Source organism: Triplophysa rosa, linkage group LG13, assembly GCF_024868665.1.
Source record: "Triplophysa rosa linkage group LG13, Trosa_1v2, whole genome shotgun sequence".
Classification (NCBI taxonomy): domain Eukaryota; kingdom Metazoa; phylum Chordata; class Actinopteri; order Cypriniformes; family Nemacheilidae; genus Triplophysa; species Triplophysa rosa.
In genome coordinates this window covers 20,550,505-20,566,514 of record NC_079902.1, presented here as the reverse complement: position 1 = coordinate 20,566,514, position 16,010 = coordinate 20,550,505, and the positions used below count along the sequence as shown (strand labels likewise).

At 38.8% G+C, this 16,010-nt stretch overlaps 2 protein-coding genes across 3 annotated transcripts; both read right to left on the bottom strand.

Moving 5' to 3' along the window:
- Nucleotides 1-60: 60 nt before the first annotated feature.
- igfbp7 (insulin-like growth factor binding protein 7) lies at nt 61-7,030 on the bottom strand. The gene is made up of 5 exons (XM_057349321.1): nt 6,532-7,030; nt 3,940-4,049; nt 2,615-2,722; nt 2,325-2,451; nt 61-1,317 (listed from the first exon to the last, which is right to left on the bottom strand). Exons 1-5 carry the CDS (start codon nt 6,938-6,940, stop codon nt 1,295-1,297), a joined length of 777 nt encoding a protein of 258 aa, XP_057205304.1. The 5' UTR covers nt 6,941-7,030; the 3' UTR covers nt 61-1,294.
- Nucleotides 7,031-7,160: 130 nt separating this feature from the next.
- On the bottom strand, nt 7,161-15,993 carry LOC130563629 (cytochrome c oxidase assembly protein COX18, mitochondrial). Of its 2 annotated transcripts, none has more exons than XM_057349319.1 (7): nt 15,852-15,993; nt 14,992-15,422; nt 12,732-12,832; nt 8,840-9,006; nt 8,591-8,706; nt 8,051-8,158; nt 7,161-7,566 (listed from the first exon to the last, which is right to left on the bottom strand). In XM_057349319.1, exons 2-7 carry the CDS (start codon nt 15,394-15,396, stop codon nt 7,399-7,401), a joined length of 1,065 nt encoding a protein of 354 aa, XP_057205302.1. In that variant the 5' UTR covers nt 15,397-15,422; nt 15,852-15,993; the 3' UTR covers nt 7,161-7,398. The 2 variants fall into 2 exon arrangements, with proteins under 2 accessions (XP_057205302.1, XP_057205301.1); XM_057349318.1 differs by having other exon boundaries at nt 14,992-15,407.
- Nucleotides 15,994-16,010: the final 17 nt, after the last annotated feature.

Sequence of the window (16,010 nt, the reverse complement as noted above, 5' to 3'; positions counted from 1 at the left end):
TTTTCATCTGCACAAAAGAAGCAAAGCTCTTAACAAAATTGTAGGCAACAAAGACTACACTACTCTCAAAGTATGTTTTATTCATTAATGATACACAAATCAGAAATGTATAAACAAATGCATTAGATGCTCAGACTTTTATAGGACGTTTACTACAACCATAATGGTTAAAGAGCTGTAAGTGCACTGGCAAAATACAATCCATATTCTGTTAACTATTTGTAATGTGAATGTGTCATTGCATTACATTTTTACAGCTGAAACATCATCTTGAATAAATCCGCTGTATATCGTTTGTATGTTTTACATGACGATTCCTTGACATTCAGATTAAGTAGATTAAGGCATTTTGTTTTGACTGAGCTCTGGGGGAAATTCTTAAACATTGTTCACAAAAACAGTCAACGCTCAAAATGTTTTCCATTTAGCACCATAGATGCCAACTGCAATAAAGTACAAAGGAATGACTACAATATTTGTATCAAACACAAAAACACTTATCTTGGAAATGACTGCAGAAGAGAAGCAAAACGTGCATGTGATAAGTGGTGATGAGATACCCGAGTACCTCAAACGCAGCATGAACGAATTTGTGTTGCCTGAATGTTTGTATGGCGATATGTGCTCACGTGCATCTGTGTGTGCATCTCTGAAGTGACTTTGATGGTGCTCTTGATTGGCGCTTTACAGTATAGAAGTTGTTCTGTGGGCAGACAGACTGCAGCGGTAAAAAATATGAATGAAGACGGTGAAATGTCAGGGTCTGGTTTTTGTGTGCCTGAACAACTTCTATAGAATAAAGTGCCCATGTGTGATTTAGTGTGTGTGTGTGTGTGTGTTCATGTTTGTATATCCCGGTGGGGACCTAAACCTGAATACACACAAACACATGGGGACTCGTGTCACTGTGGGGACCAAAATTGAGGTCCCCAGGGGCAAAAAAGCTAATAAATTGTACAGAACAATATTTTTTACAAATCTAAAAATGCAAAAAGTGTTCTATGATCTTTAGGTTTAGGGATAGGGTTAGGGATAGGGGATAGAATATACAGTTTGTACAGTATAAAAAACATTACGCCTATGGACTGTCCCCACGGGGATAGTCAACCAAAGCCTGTGTGTGTGTGTGTGTGTGCGTGTGTGTGTGTGTGTGTGTGTGTGTTTGTGTGTTCAGTGCTTAAAATGGTATGTGCTTGTCTGCATGCTTATTGTGTAGGTAAACAACAGCGAGTTGCAGTTTTCCGATCTCCTGATACAGCCGAACTCCCACCAGAAGCCATGAAACCGAGACCCCTTACAGTTCCTCATCTTTCACCACTGCAAACAAACACAGGAGGCACCAATGACAATGATGTCTTACGTTCTATCTGTTACACAGAAATAAGGTTCAGAAATAAAAACTGTATATAAAACAAAGGAGACATACACCAGTGTTTTCTTTTATTTTCTCTTACACTATTTACTAATGTTTATCTATGAATTTTATTGCACATATTAGCCTGTTATGTCTGTATTGTCTGCACAAGTACAGACAAAAGAATGGTTCAATCTCAAGATTTTAGATCTAAACTCTTAATCTGTAGGATCTAACATTTTTGGCATATTTATAGTTGGATCCATACTTGGCGTAGTCGGCGGGATATATCCTGCTGATCTAAAAAAAAAAAAAGACTGGTTGTTTTGGTATCTCTGGTGTTCCAGGTAAAAAGATAATTGGGTTCGAAGCCTTTGGAATTCTAACATTTTTAATCTGTTTCTTTTAGGTGATAAATTGGATAAACGTTTACAAACAGTGTCATGTTAAGACTTCTGTAGAAATGTAGTTTTCTTTGGCACGGTCATATGGGAGGAGGGCAGGAAGCAACTGGAAATATCAAGGTTCTGTCTTTGTTTGGTGCAGGCACATTTTTTTAGACATAGGGTTCTTAAAGGGATCGTTAACCCGAAAATGAATAAACGATGACTGAATTTGTTTTTTTTTTGGTGAACTATTGCTTTATTACTCCAATTGATAATATTTTGGAATTTTTTGTATGCCAACAAACTTGGACACGTTCCTTTTCAAGATGTTTTAATGTTGCCATATTTATTATAGAAATGCTTGTCACTGCATCTCACAAGGTCCTGACAGCCGATATGTGCTAAACAAACATTGCACAGCATGCTGGGACATGATCTATAGAGCCATGTGCTGCAAACAAAAGTCCTTTACAAATACACTAACTTTTCAACTGATGCATGTCTTTACAACTCCTGAGGTATGATGTTGGTATAACTGGAGTGATATATTGTAGTTCACTCATGCATGATTTAACATCACTCACCCTTCTTAGCAGGAATGTCATTGATGGAATCCACCACATGAATGGTGCCTACAGCCGAGGCTTCACCTTTAATATTACTGGCATGACACTCGTAGGAACCGGCTTCATCCTTGGTAAGAGGAGATATCTGCAACAGATGCAATAGTATCAGTTTCACCCATCTGTTATAAGTGCTAAGCAGATTTGACTTGCAGTGAAGAAATATGTATCATTTGTATTTTGTTCTATTATTAGGATTACTGATAGAAACATAAAAAAGAAAATGTTTATTTTAAAGTGAATAAACGTACCAGCACCCAGCCAGTGACTTCATGCTTTTCCGGGCCCCCTCGGGTTTGAACTGCCATGTTTTCTTTGTCTCCAGGAAGTGGCACAATTTTTTCTTTGCCATCAGATACCTGTGAAAATCATAACGGTCAAACTGACTTAATGAATGAGTCCAAATACAAACAAGATTAAGGTGTTAAGTTTTTTATTAATAATTTTGGTTTGGAAGAATTGTTAAACAGATTTGCAAAAGAAGTTATTGAAAAATGTGCTGAAAAGATTTAATGTACATTTTAATGTTCAAACTATATTGCAGCATAACAAAACACATTTAAAGGGAATTTAAAAAAGCATTAATATACGGTAAAAACGATTCTGTGTAGTAGATGTAATAAAACGAATTGAGTAAACTAAATAGAACGTGTTCTTGTTTTTGAACCAAAATTCGAGCTGAAATTATGGAAAAAAATCTCTATACTAAATAAACAAATTATTGAGTGAATTTAACTTTTAAAAAATATATATTCCTACTTGATTTATTTAAGTTCATCGTGTGATGTGTGTTTAATTCAATTAGATAATTTTACTCGATATATTCATGGAATATTCCCATACAAATACGCTTTACAAGCACGTAAATTATTATGTGTAATACTCTCACCAAACTTATAGTAAATATCACATTTTACATTGTGTTTATTATTATATATAATTCTAGTAAATCAGCTAAGCAATTTATGAGCAAACTTTTCTTTTTTATCAGGTACTCTTTTCACCCTTTCTCATTACTAGATAAAACCTATTATTAACCCGTTTTAAACTTCCCAGAGCTTTAGATATAACTATTGAGAGGCTACTGTGAAGTTGTTTACCAGGAAATGATCATCAGTCAGTTGTACATCCGGCCCTTCAAAGTTTTTTTAAATTTGTGACTTATATTCTAAATACTCTGCAATGCATTTCTCAAGGGATATTACATTTCTATGATTAGAGAGACTCTGAATCCTGTTAGCTCTACAATGGAAAACTGTGATACTGATGGCATGTTTGATAAAGCTTTTCCTGTCCTGAACCCTCCCTTGTTAGTAATGCTATTGTTTCAGTGAACCGTTATTCATAGAGCTGGACATCCTTTGACATAGCTGGAGCTGTACAGTATTCACAAACACATCCTTGGGAATGTATTTCCCTCCTTCCTTTTTCCATTTAAGATTTTGCCCTGAGCTACAGCATATATCATTATAAATAGCTTAACATACATCACTGAAAATGACAAGTCACTTGACACAGATCTTCTTTTTTTGTTGAGCAGAGAAGTGATTTTTAAAAAGCGACACATGTTCTGTACCTTTCTCCAGGTGAGCACCGGGGTGGGGATCCCAGTGGCTTCGCAGCTCAGGAAGACTTGAGATCCAGTCACGTTCCAGGCCTCACCTGGAGCTGTCACAATAACAGGTGCTGTGCAGGACATACAAACATGATTCAGAGCTTGCTTTCGACTTATGATTATGTTATTATGCCACGCAAATGTTATCAGCTTGTGGGCTTCATGCTTGAAAGAGTGGAGAATCCAGGGAGAGAGTTTGCACAACGGAGTGATTGACAGGTTATAATGAGGATGACACAAGGCCGTTATCTGGAATGCGTCGCTTAAGTTAAAAATAATGTTTAGCCTCATCAAAATCATCAAAAGTAGAACACTCGACCATAAGAACGATAGATCACAGATGAGATCTCTTTAGTATTTAAACTGTGCTTCCTAGACATCAAGATTAAATGGAGAGCAAATGGAAACATGCTAAACCTCCAGCGTCTCAACTATTTCTCTTAAGAAAAAAACCCTGAAATCTCACAAATGTCTCCATTAGAGTTTAAGAGGAGATCTCAACAATGTCACAAACTGAGCTCAGATGTGCCAAGTCTGCAATCAAAAGTCAATATTATTGAAGATCTCAATATGAACTCAAACATTTCTCATCACATTTACCCAAATCCAGATTATTTTACCTCCACACTCTTCATGTATTTTAACAATTGTCTCATTTGTTTCTGTTTTTATTTCTCCTAAGCAATTTCATGAGCTAGGAAAGAGCAATTTAACCTACTTTTTGTCCCGCTGAGGTCTGTGACATTGTAAAATGTCGCCCTGCTGCTCATGGGTCGAATAAAGCTCTCATAGAAATCTCTGCCAGAGACACTTTTTCATGAATTAAATCTTCGTTCTTTTCATCTCACGCCAGAATGCTGTTATAATAAATATACACGAAAGTTCGCTGATTCAAACAGTCTGAATTGGCTCTAAAGCAACAATCTGCTTTAGTGTTTATCTAACCAAGGCAGAGCTATTTGATCAGAGCAGATCTCCCTTTCCACGTTTGAATATTCACCCGAGAGGCTGGAATTTCAGACATGTCTGTCTAGGGATAACGAAACGTTTCCACCCTGTATGAAAACAATGTCCTCTGGCCCAATTCAGTTGTTTGTTCAACACACACTGACAATATATCTGTGTGTGTAAATTCATTTCGTCCTGATCAAATGGCAGATTGCTGTATCAGTGCTCCATGGGAATACAGAAACACAAACCCCGTGACCACTGAATCATGTGAGTGAACACCGGATCTAGATTATGTTAATACCCAAGAAAAACAAAGGGAAGTTTAAAAGTAGTTTTCGACACAGCTGTGCACAAATGTTAACATTTTATTTCTCTGTGTGTATACTTTGAGGCCACAGGGTCACATTTTACACGGGAGACTCTGAGATATAAGCAGTGCAATACTGAAAAGCCTTACTGAAAGCCATTATAATCACATGAGCAACACTTCGTAATACATGATTAGTCATGAATTGCTTTTGTAGTTTTTGTACATTATGACAGATTTGATGGAATTATACGGAAAGAGAGGAATAATATATTTACACACCATGTTTTTTTAATTTTCGGTCACGTTAAAGAACACAATAAAATGACCATGCACGCCCAAAAATGTATAAATAAATAACTACAAAACCTATAGAATTTAAAATAAGGTTTAGCATATACATTTCAGTAGGCCTGCACTACAACTACAAAAGTGCCAAAATATAAGAAAATGTTTGGTTCCCCAAAGAACGTTTGAACGTTTCATAAAATAATTATGTCTTTCCTACAGTTTTATAATCTGTATTACATTTTTCTCTACAAGAATCCTTTTCATGGATGTCAAAGGTTCTTTGTGGCACCACATGGGTCCACAAAGATACTTTTAGGGACCTTTATTTTAGAGACTGTTCCCTAGAATGTATAGACATATTATAATATATTGTATCAGTGACCATAAATGAAGGTTAACGTAAATCTTTAACATTTTGTGAAATTTGAACATTTATATCGTTAATAATATTGTTAATATTGTTCCAACACGGAATATACAGTAGCCTATAAATGAAAGTTATATAAAATGACATTAATACAGAAAAGACACATGAATTTCACATGTTTTTCGCATGTGATCACATGTATACAACATGTGTTTAACATGTGCAAAAAAACACGTGTGATCACATGTGAAATGTGTGTTTTTGGAAAATTTTGGTGTGAATTCCCACGTGAAACCCATGGGATAACATATAAAAACCCATGGGATGACATGTGCAACATGTGGTGACGTGAAGAACATGTGATCACATGTGGAGACATGTCGCATATGTTATCCCATGGGTTTTTACATGTTATCCCATGGGTTTCACGTGGGAATTCACATGGAATTCACACCAAAATGTTCCAAAAACACACATTTCACATGTGATCACATGTGTTTTTTGCACATGTGAATTTCGTGTGTCTTTTCTGTAAGGGTTATACCTGAATGTATATCATATATGAGTTAATATGATATAACATCAATATAATAGGCAATTTATATTTTTTATAATATCAAGTGAACACAAATCTCACCTTGAGCGCATTTGCCCTTGTTCTGGATCTTAATCTCGGGTTTTTTCTCCCTCACAGCTCTCACGCTCGCTGCTTTTAAATCACAGCCGGTTTTATAGTTCACCCCGTCGGATCCGCACACGGGATAGTCGCTCTTACACACGCACACGCCTGATTTACTCTTCTTGTCGCTCTTGACGCACTCGAGTCCAGATGCGCAGCGCTTTGCTCCGGCTCCGCGTCCCCCGCACGGCTCTCCAACTCCAGACGCGCAGGACGCGCAGCAGCCGCACGCGTCAACGAGCGTCTCGGACGCGCAGCCCTCGGCCGGCAGCGGCTCGCACAGACTCGGGTCGCAGGTGCCGCAGTTGCGAGGTACCCGGCTGGCCGACGCCACGATGGTCAGTGTTAACAGGAGAAAGAAGATCATGGTGATGTGTGAAGGGTCTCGAACTGCTTCAGCGTTTGGTGGTTTTCTGTTTGGGTTTGAGAGCTAGACCCCGCCCAGGATAAACTTCATCCTCTGGGCTTATAATAACAGGAGCAAACCTGTCCTCCCTTCAGTTTGGAGATGGTGATGTTGCAATACACACATTAGGATAAGTCTTGCTGATAAATGTATTAAATTGACTCAATGCTCAACCTCGAATAGTGATGCCAAACATACAGGAAGAGCACAAGACTTTTCCAGTTTTTATTTTCACTGTCATCATAAAACCGTACTATACATTGGAGTCCCTTTAAATATAATTATCAATTAAGAATCTGCAGTTTTTGTATCACTGTTTTCTTCTGGTTCAGTGCCATGATCCATATACAAATATCCACGTGTTCTGGTCACATTAAACATTTTTCAGGGATTGATGCTTGTGTAACTCCTTTACTCATCTATTTAATGTACTTGGCCACAAAGGCAGCTGCAATGTCCTTGTATGGAGATTCAGAGTCCGAGCGTGTCGGAGGGATTCGACAGACACTCCGGAAACGAGGAGACCTCAAGAGCAGGTTATGTGCCAATCCAACACAACTCGAGATGAGCCAGTACAGAGACATGGACTAGAAAGAGAGAAAGAAAATACAATAATGTTCATCATTCATTTGAAAAGAACGGATAGAATTTCAATTGGATTTAATATTTTGTTTTATAAAGACTTCTCATGTTCAACGTACTAAGAGATGTCTCATTTGCTCTTACATAAGACAAGCAGACACAACAGAAATGCAAAGCTAGACAAGCACGAGACATCAATTTGTACATCTGCTGGATATATCAGAGGACATCTTTTTATTTTGTATCCAGACTCAGAAACAAAACCCTTCATATTTCCCTTTTGTGATGTGATCAAAAGCATCAAAACAAGAGGCACATGTAGGGGTATATCTGTGTCAGACCCAGATAACACGTGCTGCTGTCTATTCTTCAAAACGTGAGAGAGTTTTATGTCATACATGCCGGAGCATGATCCAAACACTTTAAGTTACTGTAGACAGATAGATGAGATAGTGACTGAACGGGGTAGCGGAGGGGTTGGTCACTTACAGACGGGACTGTGGCGGCTACAGGAATCATCACCAGAGATATTCCTCGGATGAAGTTGGTTACGTACTTCTGGAACTTTGAAGGCTCTAGTTGTCTCAGGGCGAATATCTGGAAACAAAAAACAACTAGAGAGTAAACAAACAAAACATGGTATGACAAGAATGCTGCTTTGAGCAGGTGAATTGTACAAAGCCAGTCAAGAGCATTCAACACATCTCGGTAAATGAAATATTTCTTGAACATATTTGTTAAAGGAACTTTTATCCGGCTTAAACATTAAGGCCCGTGCATATCGGCAAGCAGAAACAAGTACAGAAGTGTCTTTGCTGTTGAACTATTCAGAAGTGTTATAAAAAAATCGTTCAGCATCCACCACTCCCTGCGCACCAAACATGAGCCCGTCGGCGTTCCCTCTTGGTAACATCTTATAAATGAAGGGTGGATGATAATTCATCACATACACAATGAACCTAAGTGGTATTAAAGTTCAAAATGACTATGTTAAAACCTTGCAAGTTCAAACGTGAACATCTGCCTCACCTCTGTGATAAATAGGTTGATGAGGCCAAGAGAAACAGGTATTATCCAGGTGGAGTCGGGAAGAGTGAGGTCTTGGAACCACAGGGTGCCTCCTGTCGCCAGCGCCGCGTCAGATGCTGAGAAATGTGAGAAAATATACGTTAGGCGTCTCACCGATGTGGATTATGGTCCTGTTAAATCTAATGAGCTTATAGAGACATCTGTAGAGACGTCTAAAGAGTATCTGGAAACCTAATGGATTCAATTTACCGAGAGGAACATGTCCTATTCCCAGACTGAGATTTCGCAGGGCCAAAGACAGACACACCCACATGGGCAGCTGTACCCAAATCAGCAAACTGGCCTTGAATGGGTGGCAGTTATCACGGATGTAAAGCTCAGACACGATTCGCCTCAGATTCTTCTTAAAGTGAAACCTATAGTGTAACAGGGAAAATAAATAGGTTGCGTTAAAGTACGACAGTAGCAAGATTTCTCATTAAAAAGAAAAACATCCAAACATCCTAGATCTACAATAACACTTGTTTTCAGAGACTATATTTTGAATAAAATTAATTTTTCACCCGACTGGCATTTTAAAGGAACAGTTCATGTCATACGTCGGGTCAGAGGTCTGCCGTAACTCGACTCACTCGTGAACACGCATACTTGCCCGAAGCCATAAATTAATAATTAAGCCAAGCCATGATAATTATTGAAATATAAATGTTTATTTTTACAAAAACCCCTCGTTTCGCTTCAGAAGACTTATGTTAACTCCCGGAGTCGTGTGGACTATTTTTATGACGAATATATGCGCTTTTTAGGGCTTTAAAAACATCCACTACCGTTACCAAGATGGGAAGAGTCAGGGTATTATTCAATATAACTGCGATTGTGGTCCGCTTAAAGGTCATATACACCTGGGACGGCTTGAGGGTGAGTAAAATATAGGCTAATTTTATTTCTGGAATGAACTGTTCCTTTAAGCATGTGCCGAACAAAAAAAGTGTTTTATGATTAAAAAAGAAAATATGAGATGAGAAAATAAGGATTTTCAGAAAATAGTAATTAATATCCTAAACAATTGTGTCTCAAGTAAATCAATTTAGTTTTAGTATTGTATAGTTTTAGTATAGCATAGCAGTAATTCAAGAAATGAAGATTTTTTTTGCAAAAACAGACAACTCTGTTTTGTTGTTTTATCATGTCTTTATTGTGTTAGGGGGTGATCACATAGAACGTGCTTTTCATGATCATCTTTTGCTTGACTCTTTGGGTGCGTTTACACTTGGCATTAACATGCGACCTGTATCTGGATGTTGTCCACATACACATTGAAAAGACAAGTGTAAACGCGCTTCTGATCGGAATGTCATCCGATCAGCGTGTCCTGATCCAGAGGTAGTCGAGGACGCATTGTGATCGGATCTCAGTGTAATGTAAACGCAATCCAGACAGCTTATCTACATTTACTGGTACAACTTCACAGAAAACCCCGCCTGCTATCATTATTCTCTCGTCTGTCCGAAACCTGTCAGACTGCGGAGCAGCTGACAAATACAGAGGAAAGTTTACTCTTGCTCACGTACTCTTGCACAGTCGTTCGTTTTCCCACGAAATTATCATGGATACTTTAACCTACAGAGGATTTATGTCAAATCACACGAGATGTTTTACTTGACCACTTCAGCTGTATCATCGCTGTATTTGTGACTGCCATGAATGGCGTTGACTCACACACACAGCGCCAGCTTAAAACGCATCATTTGTTTATTTTCGTGTCACAGACACGAATGGCAACACTATACCAGCTTGTTTCTAACATACGTTTGTGTATTTACTGTAGCCTATACGGCGTAATCAACTCCGGTTCCCCGAGGGCTGCTGCCGCTTGTGTCTCGTACGGCTCTCACTAAATCCTTGGTGTTTCGAGCCTGACGGCATCACCCAAACGTGTTTTTTCATCTTTTTTAACAATCATAGGTAGTTTAGATGGTTAGAGTAAGGTTAGGGTGTGGGTTAGGGAAGGTTTCGTAAGACTTGAAACACCAAAGATTTAGTCAAAACCAACAAGCCACGCCCACGGATCTGACTCGAAAGTACCGTCCCCGGAAGACAGATTAAGCGGCAGACGGGCAGCTTGAAACGGAGCTCTGAATACACCGTATATCATTTACACACAGAAACAAGATTGTATAGTGTTGCTAAGTGCTCATGTCAGTAATCACGCTATTTAGGGCGCAGACCAAAGAAACGACGCGCTGTCACTTTCAGCCGAACCAACCCAAATACACGAGAACGATGTAAGTGCTCGCTTTTGATCATAGGAACTTCGGCCTACTTATGTGATTATTTTATGTGTCTGTGACATGAATAAACAAATGATGTGTTTAAAAACACCGTTAGAGTCTGTGTGTGTGTGCGCACTAGTGAAACCCGCCACAGCTCAAGTACAAAAGCTGTTGTTTGTCATTTTACAAACGTCCTCTGCTTGTACTTTCACATATAGATAATCGCTTTAACCGCGGTTTACTTCCCACCGCTGCCTCGAGTTCAACATGGCTGCGTATCAAATGTGTAACATGCTCATTCTCCCCGTTATACGTGTTGTGTGAAATCTCCCCGCACTGGGGCTATTTTTAAATGGCAGGCTTATTAAAATAATGGGCGGGAAACTATAGAGATCCGATCACATTATACAGATGTGGAAGCCACTGGATGACAAGTGTAAACGCGCTGTGTCCTGATTGTCTGAAGATCCGATCTGCTTGTTCGGATCACCGAAATCGCATGTTAATGCAAAGTATAAACGCACCCTTAGAAAAGAGCAGCGCGCAGCGGTTTTTTTATGTTGCTAGGTAACCACCGAAACAGCTGTCCTGTCAAGTCAAGGATTATAGCGCGAGCGCTCTAGAAACTTTAAGGTACAAGCAGAGGGCGCTTGCTCTGACCTTGCTCGGTTAACCCGCGTCAGCCAACACAAGTTTCTCCTTCATCATTGCAGTCTCTGGACGTTTCAAGCAACTGTAAAGTTCCGTCACCACATCGGAAGGCCCGCCTCTCCTTTCACTCGATTGGACAATGGGAAAAAAGGCGCATGACATCAAGCGCTTTTCTGCTCAGAGTTGAGTATTTTTTTCAACTTTAGGCCCGATTCACATTTTGCGTCTAAAACCGTGCGGAAAATGCGAGCTGCACTGCGTTCTCCTTTTTTTCCAAAGCGCCTGGACTTTGCGCTCTCCTGGCATCTTTCGTCGCTAAGCAACCATGGGCCACGATAGCCGTTGAGACGAGGAGGTATAAACAAAGGATATATGGATTATATGCACTGAAAATACCTCGCAATAACTCTGCTACTAGATTTAGTTATGCTGTGATCATCTGTGTCTCCATTTTCATTGAGCTTGTCTATATTGGCTGGTTGGTTCTTGTCACGTGACCTGCGGTGCGTTTGCGGCTTTCTGAAAATTTGAGATTTTTTCATCTCCATGCGGCGCCGACGCGCCTTAAAAAAAGAGCGTGTCGCACCGCATGCGCGTCACCCCCTATTTCCGCAATATGCGCGCGGAAAAGACTCGAAATGTGAACCGGGCCTTAGGCGCTCAGAGCGCTCCGACAAAAACGTGAGGCGCATGAGGCCCGATTCCCATTTCGCGTCTTTTCCGTTATTTTAAATGATGGAGACACAGATGATCACAGCATAACTAAATCTAGTAGAAGAGTTATTGCGAGGTATTTTCAGTGCATATAATCCATATATCCTTTAAGCCCATGGTTGCTTAGCGACGACAGACGCCAGGAGAGCGCAAAGTCCAGGCGCTTTGGAAAAAAGGGAGAACGCAGTGCAGCTCGCGTTTTCCGCGGGGTTTTAGACGCGAAATATGAATCGGGCCTAAGCAGTGCCCAAAACGCTCCCTGCCAACTAAAAACAATTCAAAAGAGGCGCGTCTAACAGCAAAAACGTGTTCTGACTGATCGGCCCCTTAGTTAGCTGTATTTTATTTAGTTATTATTACTTTATCCAAACAACCTAACTGCAGTTGATCGCCATTACTTGAAATGCACAATAAAAAATGTGATTTTTGAAAATCTGTTTTTGCAAATAAACTCTTCAAATATACCCTTTAAACCCGCAAGACACACAAAAGTCATGTCATACTTGCATGTTCTCTCTGACCAGCCCTTCTCTTTAGCTTTCACAGAGATCTCAAAACGTAACTGGTGGGCTAACACAGCAATCTCCTTCTGAAGAGCTTCAACCTAGCTGAGGCACAAGGGCACATGGTTAGTCTCTGGTCTTAAGTAAAAAAAAGTTTTAAAAATCGTAAAAACATGAAAGTACTCGAAACTGGACAAGAGTGTAAAAACCAAACTTGGTCAAGCGGGATCAGTGCTTTCATTAATAGAAATGAAAAACAAAACCATTTCCTGCCTGTGTTTCTAAATAAAAATGGTTAAATTCCCACACAAATTTCCATGACTGCAAAATAGCTTTGATCAACAGGGAAAGCTCATTGAAACGGACAACTGATCCGGTTGAGTCTCTGTTAGTGTTTAACTATTAAACATATCAGTTTAAAGAGATACTACAGTTCATCAGAAGGGGAGGAAAAGGAGGGGGACGCATTCTTTCTGTTGAAACCATTGTACTTGGAAGGAGAAACATCCCACAGCTGGGAGAGATTCTTAATAAAGAACATGGCCTCTGATGTTTACTTTGTAATATCTGCTGACCTCTAAGATGTGCCTCCTGCACTTTACCAAGTACATATAAACAAACAAATCCACATGGGCAGCAGTGTTGGATGTAAATAGTTACTAAGTAATTAGTTACTGTAATTTAATCACTTTTCCCTTGAAAAAGTAAAGTAGGGCATTACTCTTATTTTTTCTGTAATTTAATTACAGTTACTTCTGATGTAATTAAACTAAATACTTTGTGTAATATATGCGTGTGCAATAGTGGAATTGACATCAAAATTCAAAGTCTAACTTTAAAATCTGTGCTTTAATGTATAATTCTCACATTTGTAATACTTTGGTCAGTTAATAAGAGAACTTTATGTAGTTTAATATTATTTATTTGAATGAAGTAAATAAGCCGTTTCATGTCTGTCCTTGAATCACTTAACTAATCAAGGCGGATATAGGATATAGAAAGTAATTAGTAATAAGTAACTAAATACTTTTTGGAGAGAGTAATTTGTACAGTAATCTAATTACACTATTGAATATGTAATTAGTAACTAGTAATTAACTAGTAATAGTAACTTACCCAAAACTGATGGGCAGGAACCAGCGCTTGTGTTCAATTCATCACACAGGCTTATTAAATACGACATGGCAAACAAGATTTTCTTTGCTTTCTTTTTCAAATAAGAGTTTTGTGTAGTGTGAAGACATACAGAACAATCCAAAAGTCTGAGAACATTAGCTTCTGTTTCTAATTTAATGTAAAATGTGTCAATGTAAATTATATTATCATCAGAAAAGAAGTTGAACTGAAAGAAGTGTAATAATTTTAAAATTTCATAGTATTTGGTATTTTTAAGTTATTATAATTAAGTATATATTACGAATATTTTTATTTTATATTAAAGTTACTTTTTTAATTATTTCTGAAAATCTTTCATTTTCAATCTTTTCTCAAGACTTCAAAATTCTGATTTAGTTATTTAGATTATGTCCGTGGAGTAAACCCTGACTAACACTGAAAATAGACATCAATGAAAAAACTACAATTGTACGGTATTGAAAATGTGTAGAACGATAAAAACATAGCCCGTTTAAAGGGGTCATATGACACGGTTAAAATGAATATTATAGTTTGTTTTAGATATAATGCAATGTGTATACACGATTGAAGGTTCAAAAACGCTGTATTTTCCACACACCGTGCATGTTTATATCTCCTCTTTGCCCTGCCTCTCTGAAACGCGCAGATTTTTTACAAAGCGAGGTGTGCTATGATTGGCCAGTTAACCAGTGCGTAGTGATTGGTCGAATACTGCAAGCGTGTGAAGGAAATGTAACGCCTCTTACCATATTTGGAACATCAGGTCCCAAAGCAATTGTACTGGCAGGTACGCCCACCTTACTTGCGTATACATTTGGGCGGTCTTAGTCAAATCATACCACGAACTGACGTAGATTTGTGGGGGTGTGGTTACATGAGGCGTTTCAGGCAGGTCTGGGTGAGCATTCGCTTTTAGACAGAATGCATCTTTTTTTTTAAAACACTTTCATTTTTGCAATTTTACGTGTCTAATACATGCACGGGCAACTTATAACACACCAAAGAAAAACACAAAATCGCGCCATATGACCCCTTTAAAAAATGTTTTGCTTTTTCCTTAGACCATGCTGCTCATTCTCTTTTTAAATACAACAACTTAAATGACAGAAGCTCGTGACACAACCTTTGCGATGATGATCGTCTGGTAGATGCCCAGAGGAAGCGTGACAGCAGTACGCAGAGCCAGCGTAGTGCACATGATGCTGGCCCACCACGGCAGTCCAGTTATCTGCTGAGTGGACACCAGGAGCTGCTCCGTCAGGCACACAGGGGTGGATTCTGCTATGCTTGCATACCAGCCTGGTCGATCTGTGGTCACAGTTCTTCTGTGCTGAAGCCTCAGGGCAAGTATGTAGGAGGGATGGCCGGTTAAGAGGAGAGACCTGGGGCAAAAAGGCTGGTTGGTTTGAACTCTGATGTCCAGGTTGAAGGAGCCTTTAGATACACTTCTGATGTACGGACTTGCCATCACTAGGTTGTCGTGGCGACATATCCACCTGGTTGACCTGGCAAGCTTCAGCCACATCATGTTGAGTACACCTTTAAAAAACAAAACTGATAAAGGAGGAATATCTGTAAAATGCATGGTGTTGCAATGGTATTGGTGATAGTGTTACTATAATATTAATGATAGTTGTTATGCATGTTGCTGTTGGCTTGTCAATAATAAAGACATTTTAATATGACTAGGAATCAATTTAAAACAATCCATTAAATGACAAAATCAATGAACGACGTCTATTTAACTTTCTATTCAGTTTCTCTGTGTCACACTCTTTACATGTTTCTTTATTACCAATATTACTACCTTTCAGGAACATGCCATCTGTGTCAAGTAAACCAATTGTGTAGACACAGAAACGTAAACAGGCTGATTTTAAATGACACTAAAATACCAAAAATGCTTTACCTATTAATAACTATTTATCAAGAAATGGCTACTTGCTGGTCAACTAACGTTAGATCAAATAAATAAATTCTTACCTATGCAGTTTTAGACTTCACATAAGCAAGTCGAATATCACATCTTTTAAATATTAATTTGAATGTTTACAAAAGATAATTAATTTCCTGCTGTATGTAACTGTACACATTTCATTCGCAATGTAACTAATGTCAAAATGGGCATGAGACGTCGCTTAA

What these genes read in the sequence shown, in the direction of transcription:
- LOC130563629 (XM_057349319.1), bottom strand. Translation starts at nt 15,396, where the DNA reads ATGATGTGGCTGAAGCTTGCCAGGTCAACCAGGTGGATATGTCGCCAC. An exon ending in AGACGATCATCATCGCAAAG is followed by an intron (nt 12,833 to 14,991) that starts GTTGTGTCACGA and finishes TGCCTCAGCTAG; the next exon opens with GTTGAAGCTCTTCAGAAGGA. An exon ending in TAGCCGCCACAGTCCCGTCT is followed by an intron (nt 7,567 to 8,050) that starts GTAAGTGACCAA and finishes CTCTCTTTCTAG; the next exon opens with TCCATGTCTCTGTACTGGCT.
- igfbp7 (XM_057349321.1), bottom strand. Translation starts at nt 6,940, where the DNA reads ATGATCTTCTTTCTCCTGTTAACACTGACCATCGTGGCGTCGGCCAGC. An exon ending in CGGTGCTCACCTGGAGAAAG is followed by an intron (nt 2,723 to 3,939) that starts GTACAGAACATG and finishes TGATTTTCACAG; the next exon opens with GTATCTGATGGCAAAGAAAA. An exon ending in AAGTCACTGGCTGGGTGCTG is followed by an intron (nt 2,452 to 2,614) that starts GTACGTTTATTC and finishes CATCTGTTGCAG; the next exon opens with ATATCTCCTCTTACCAAGGA.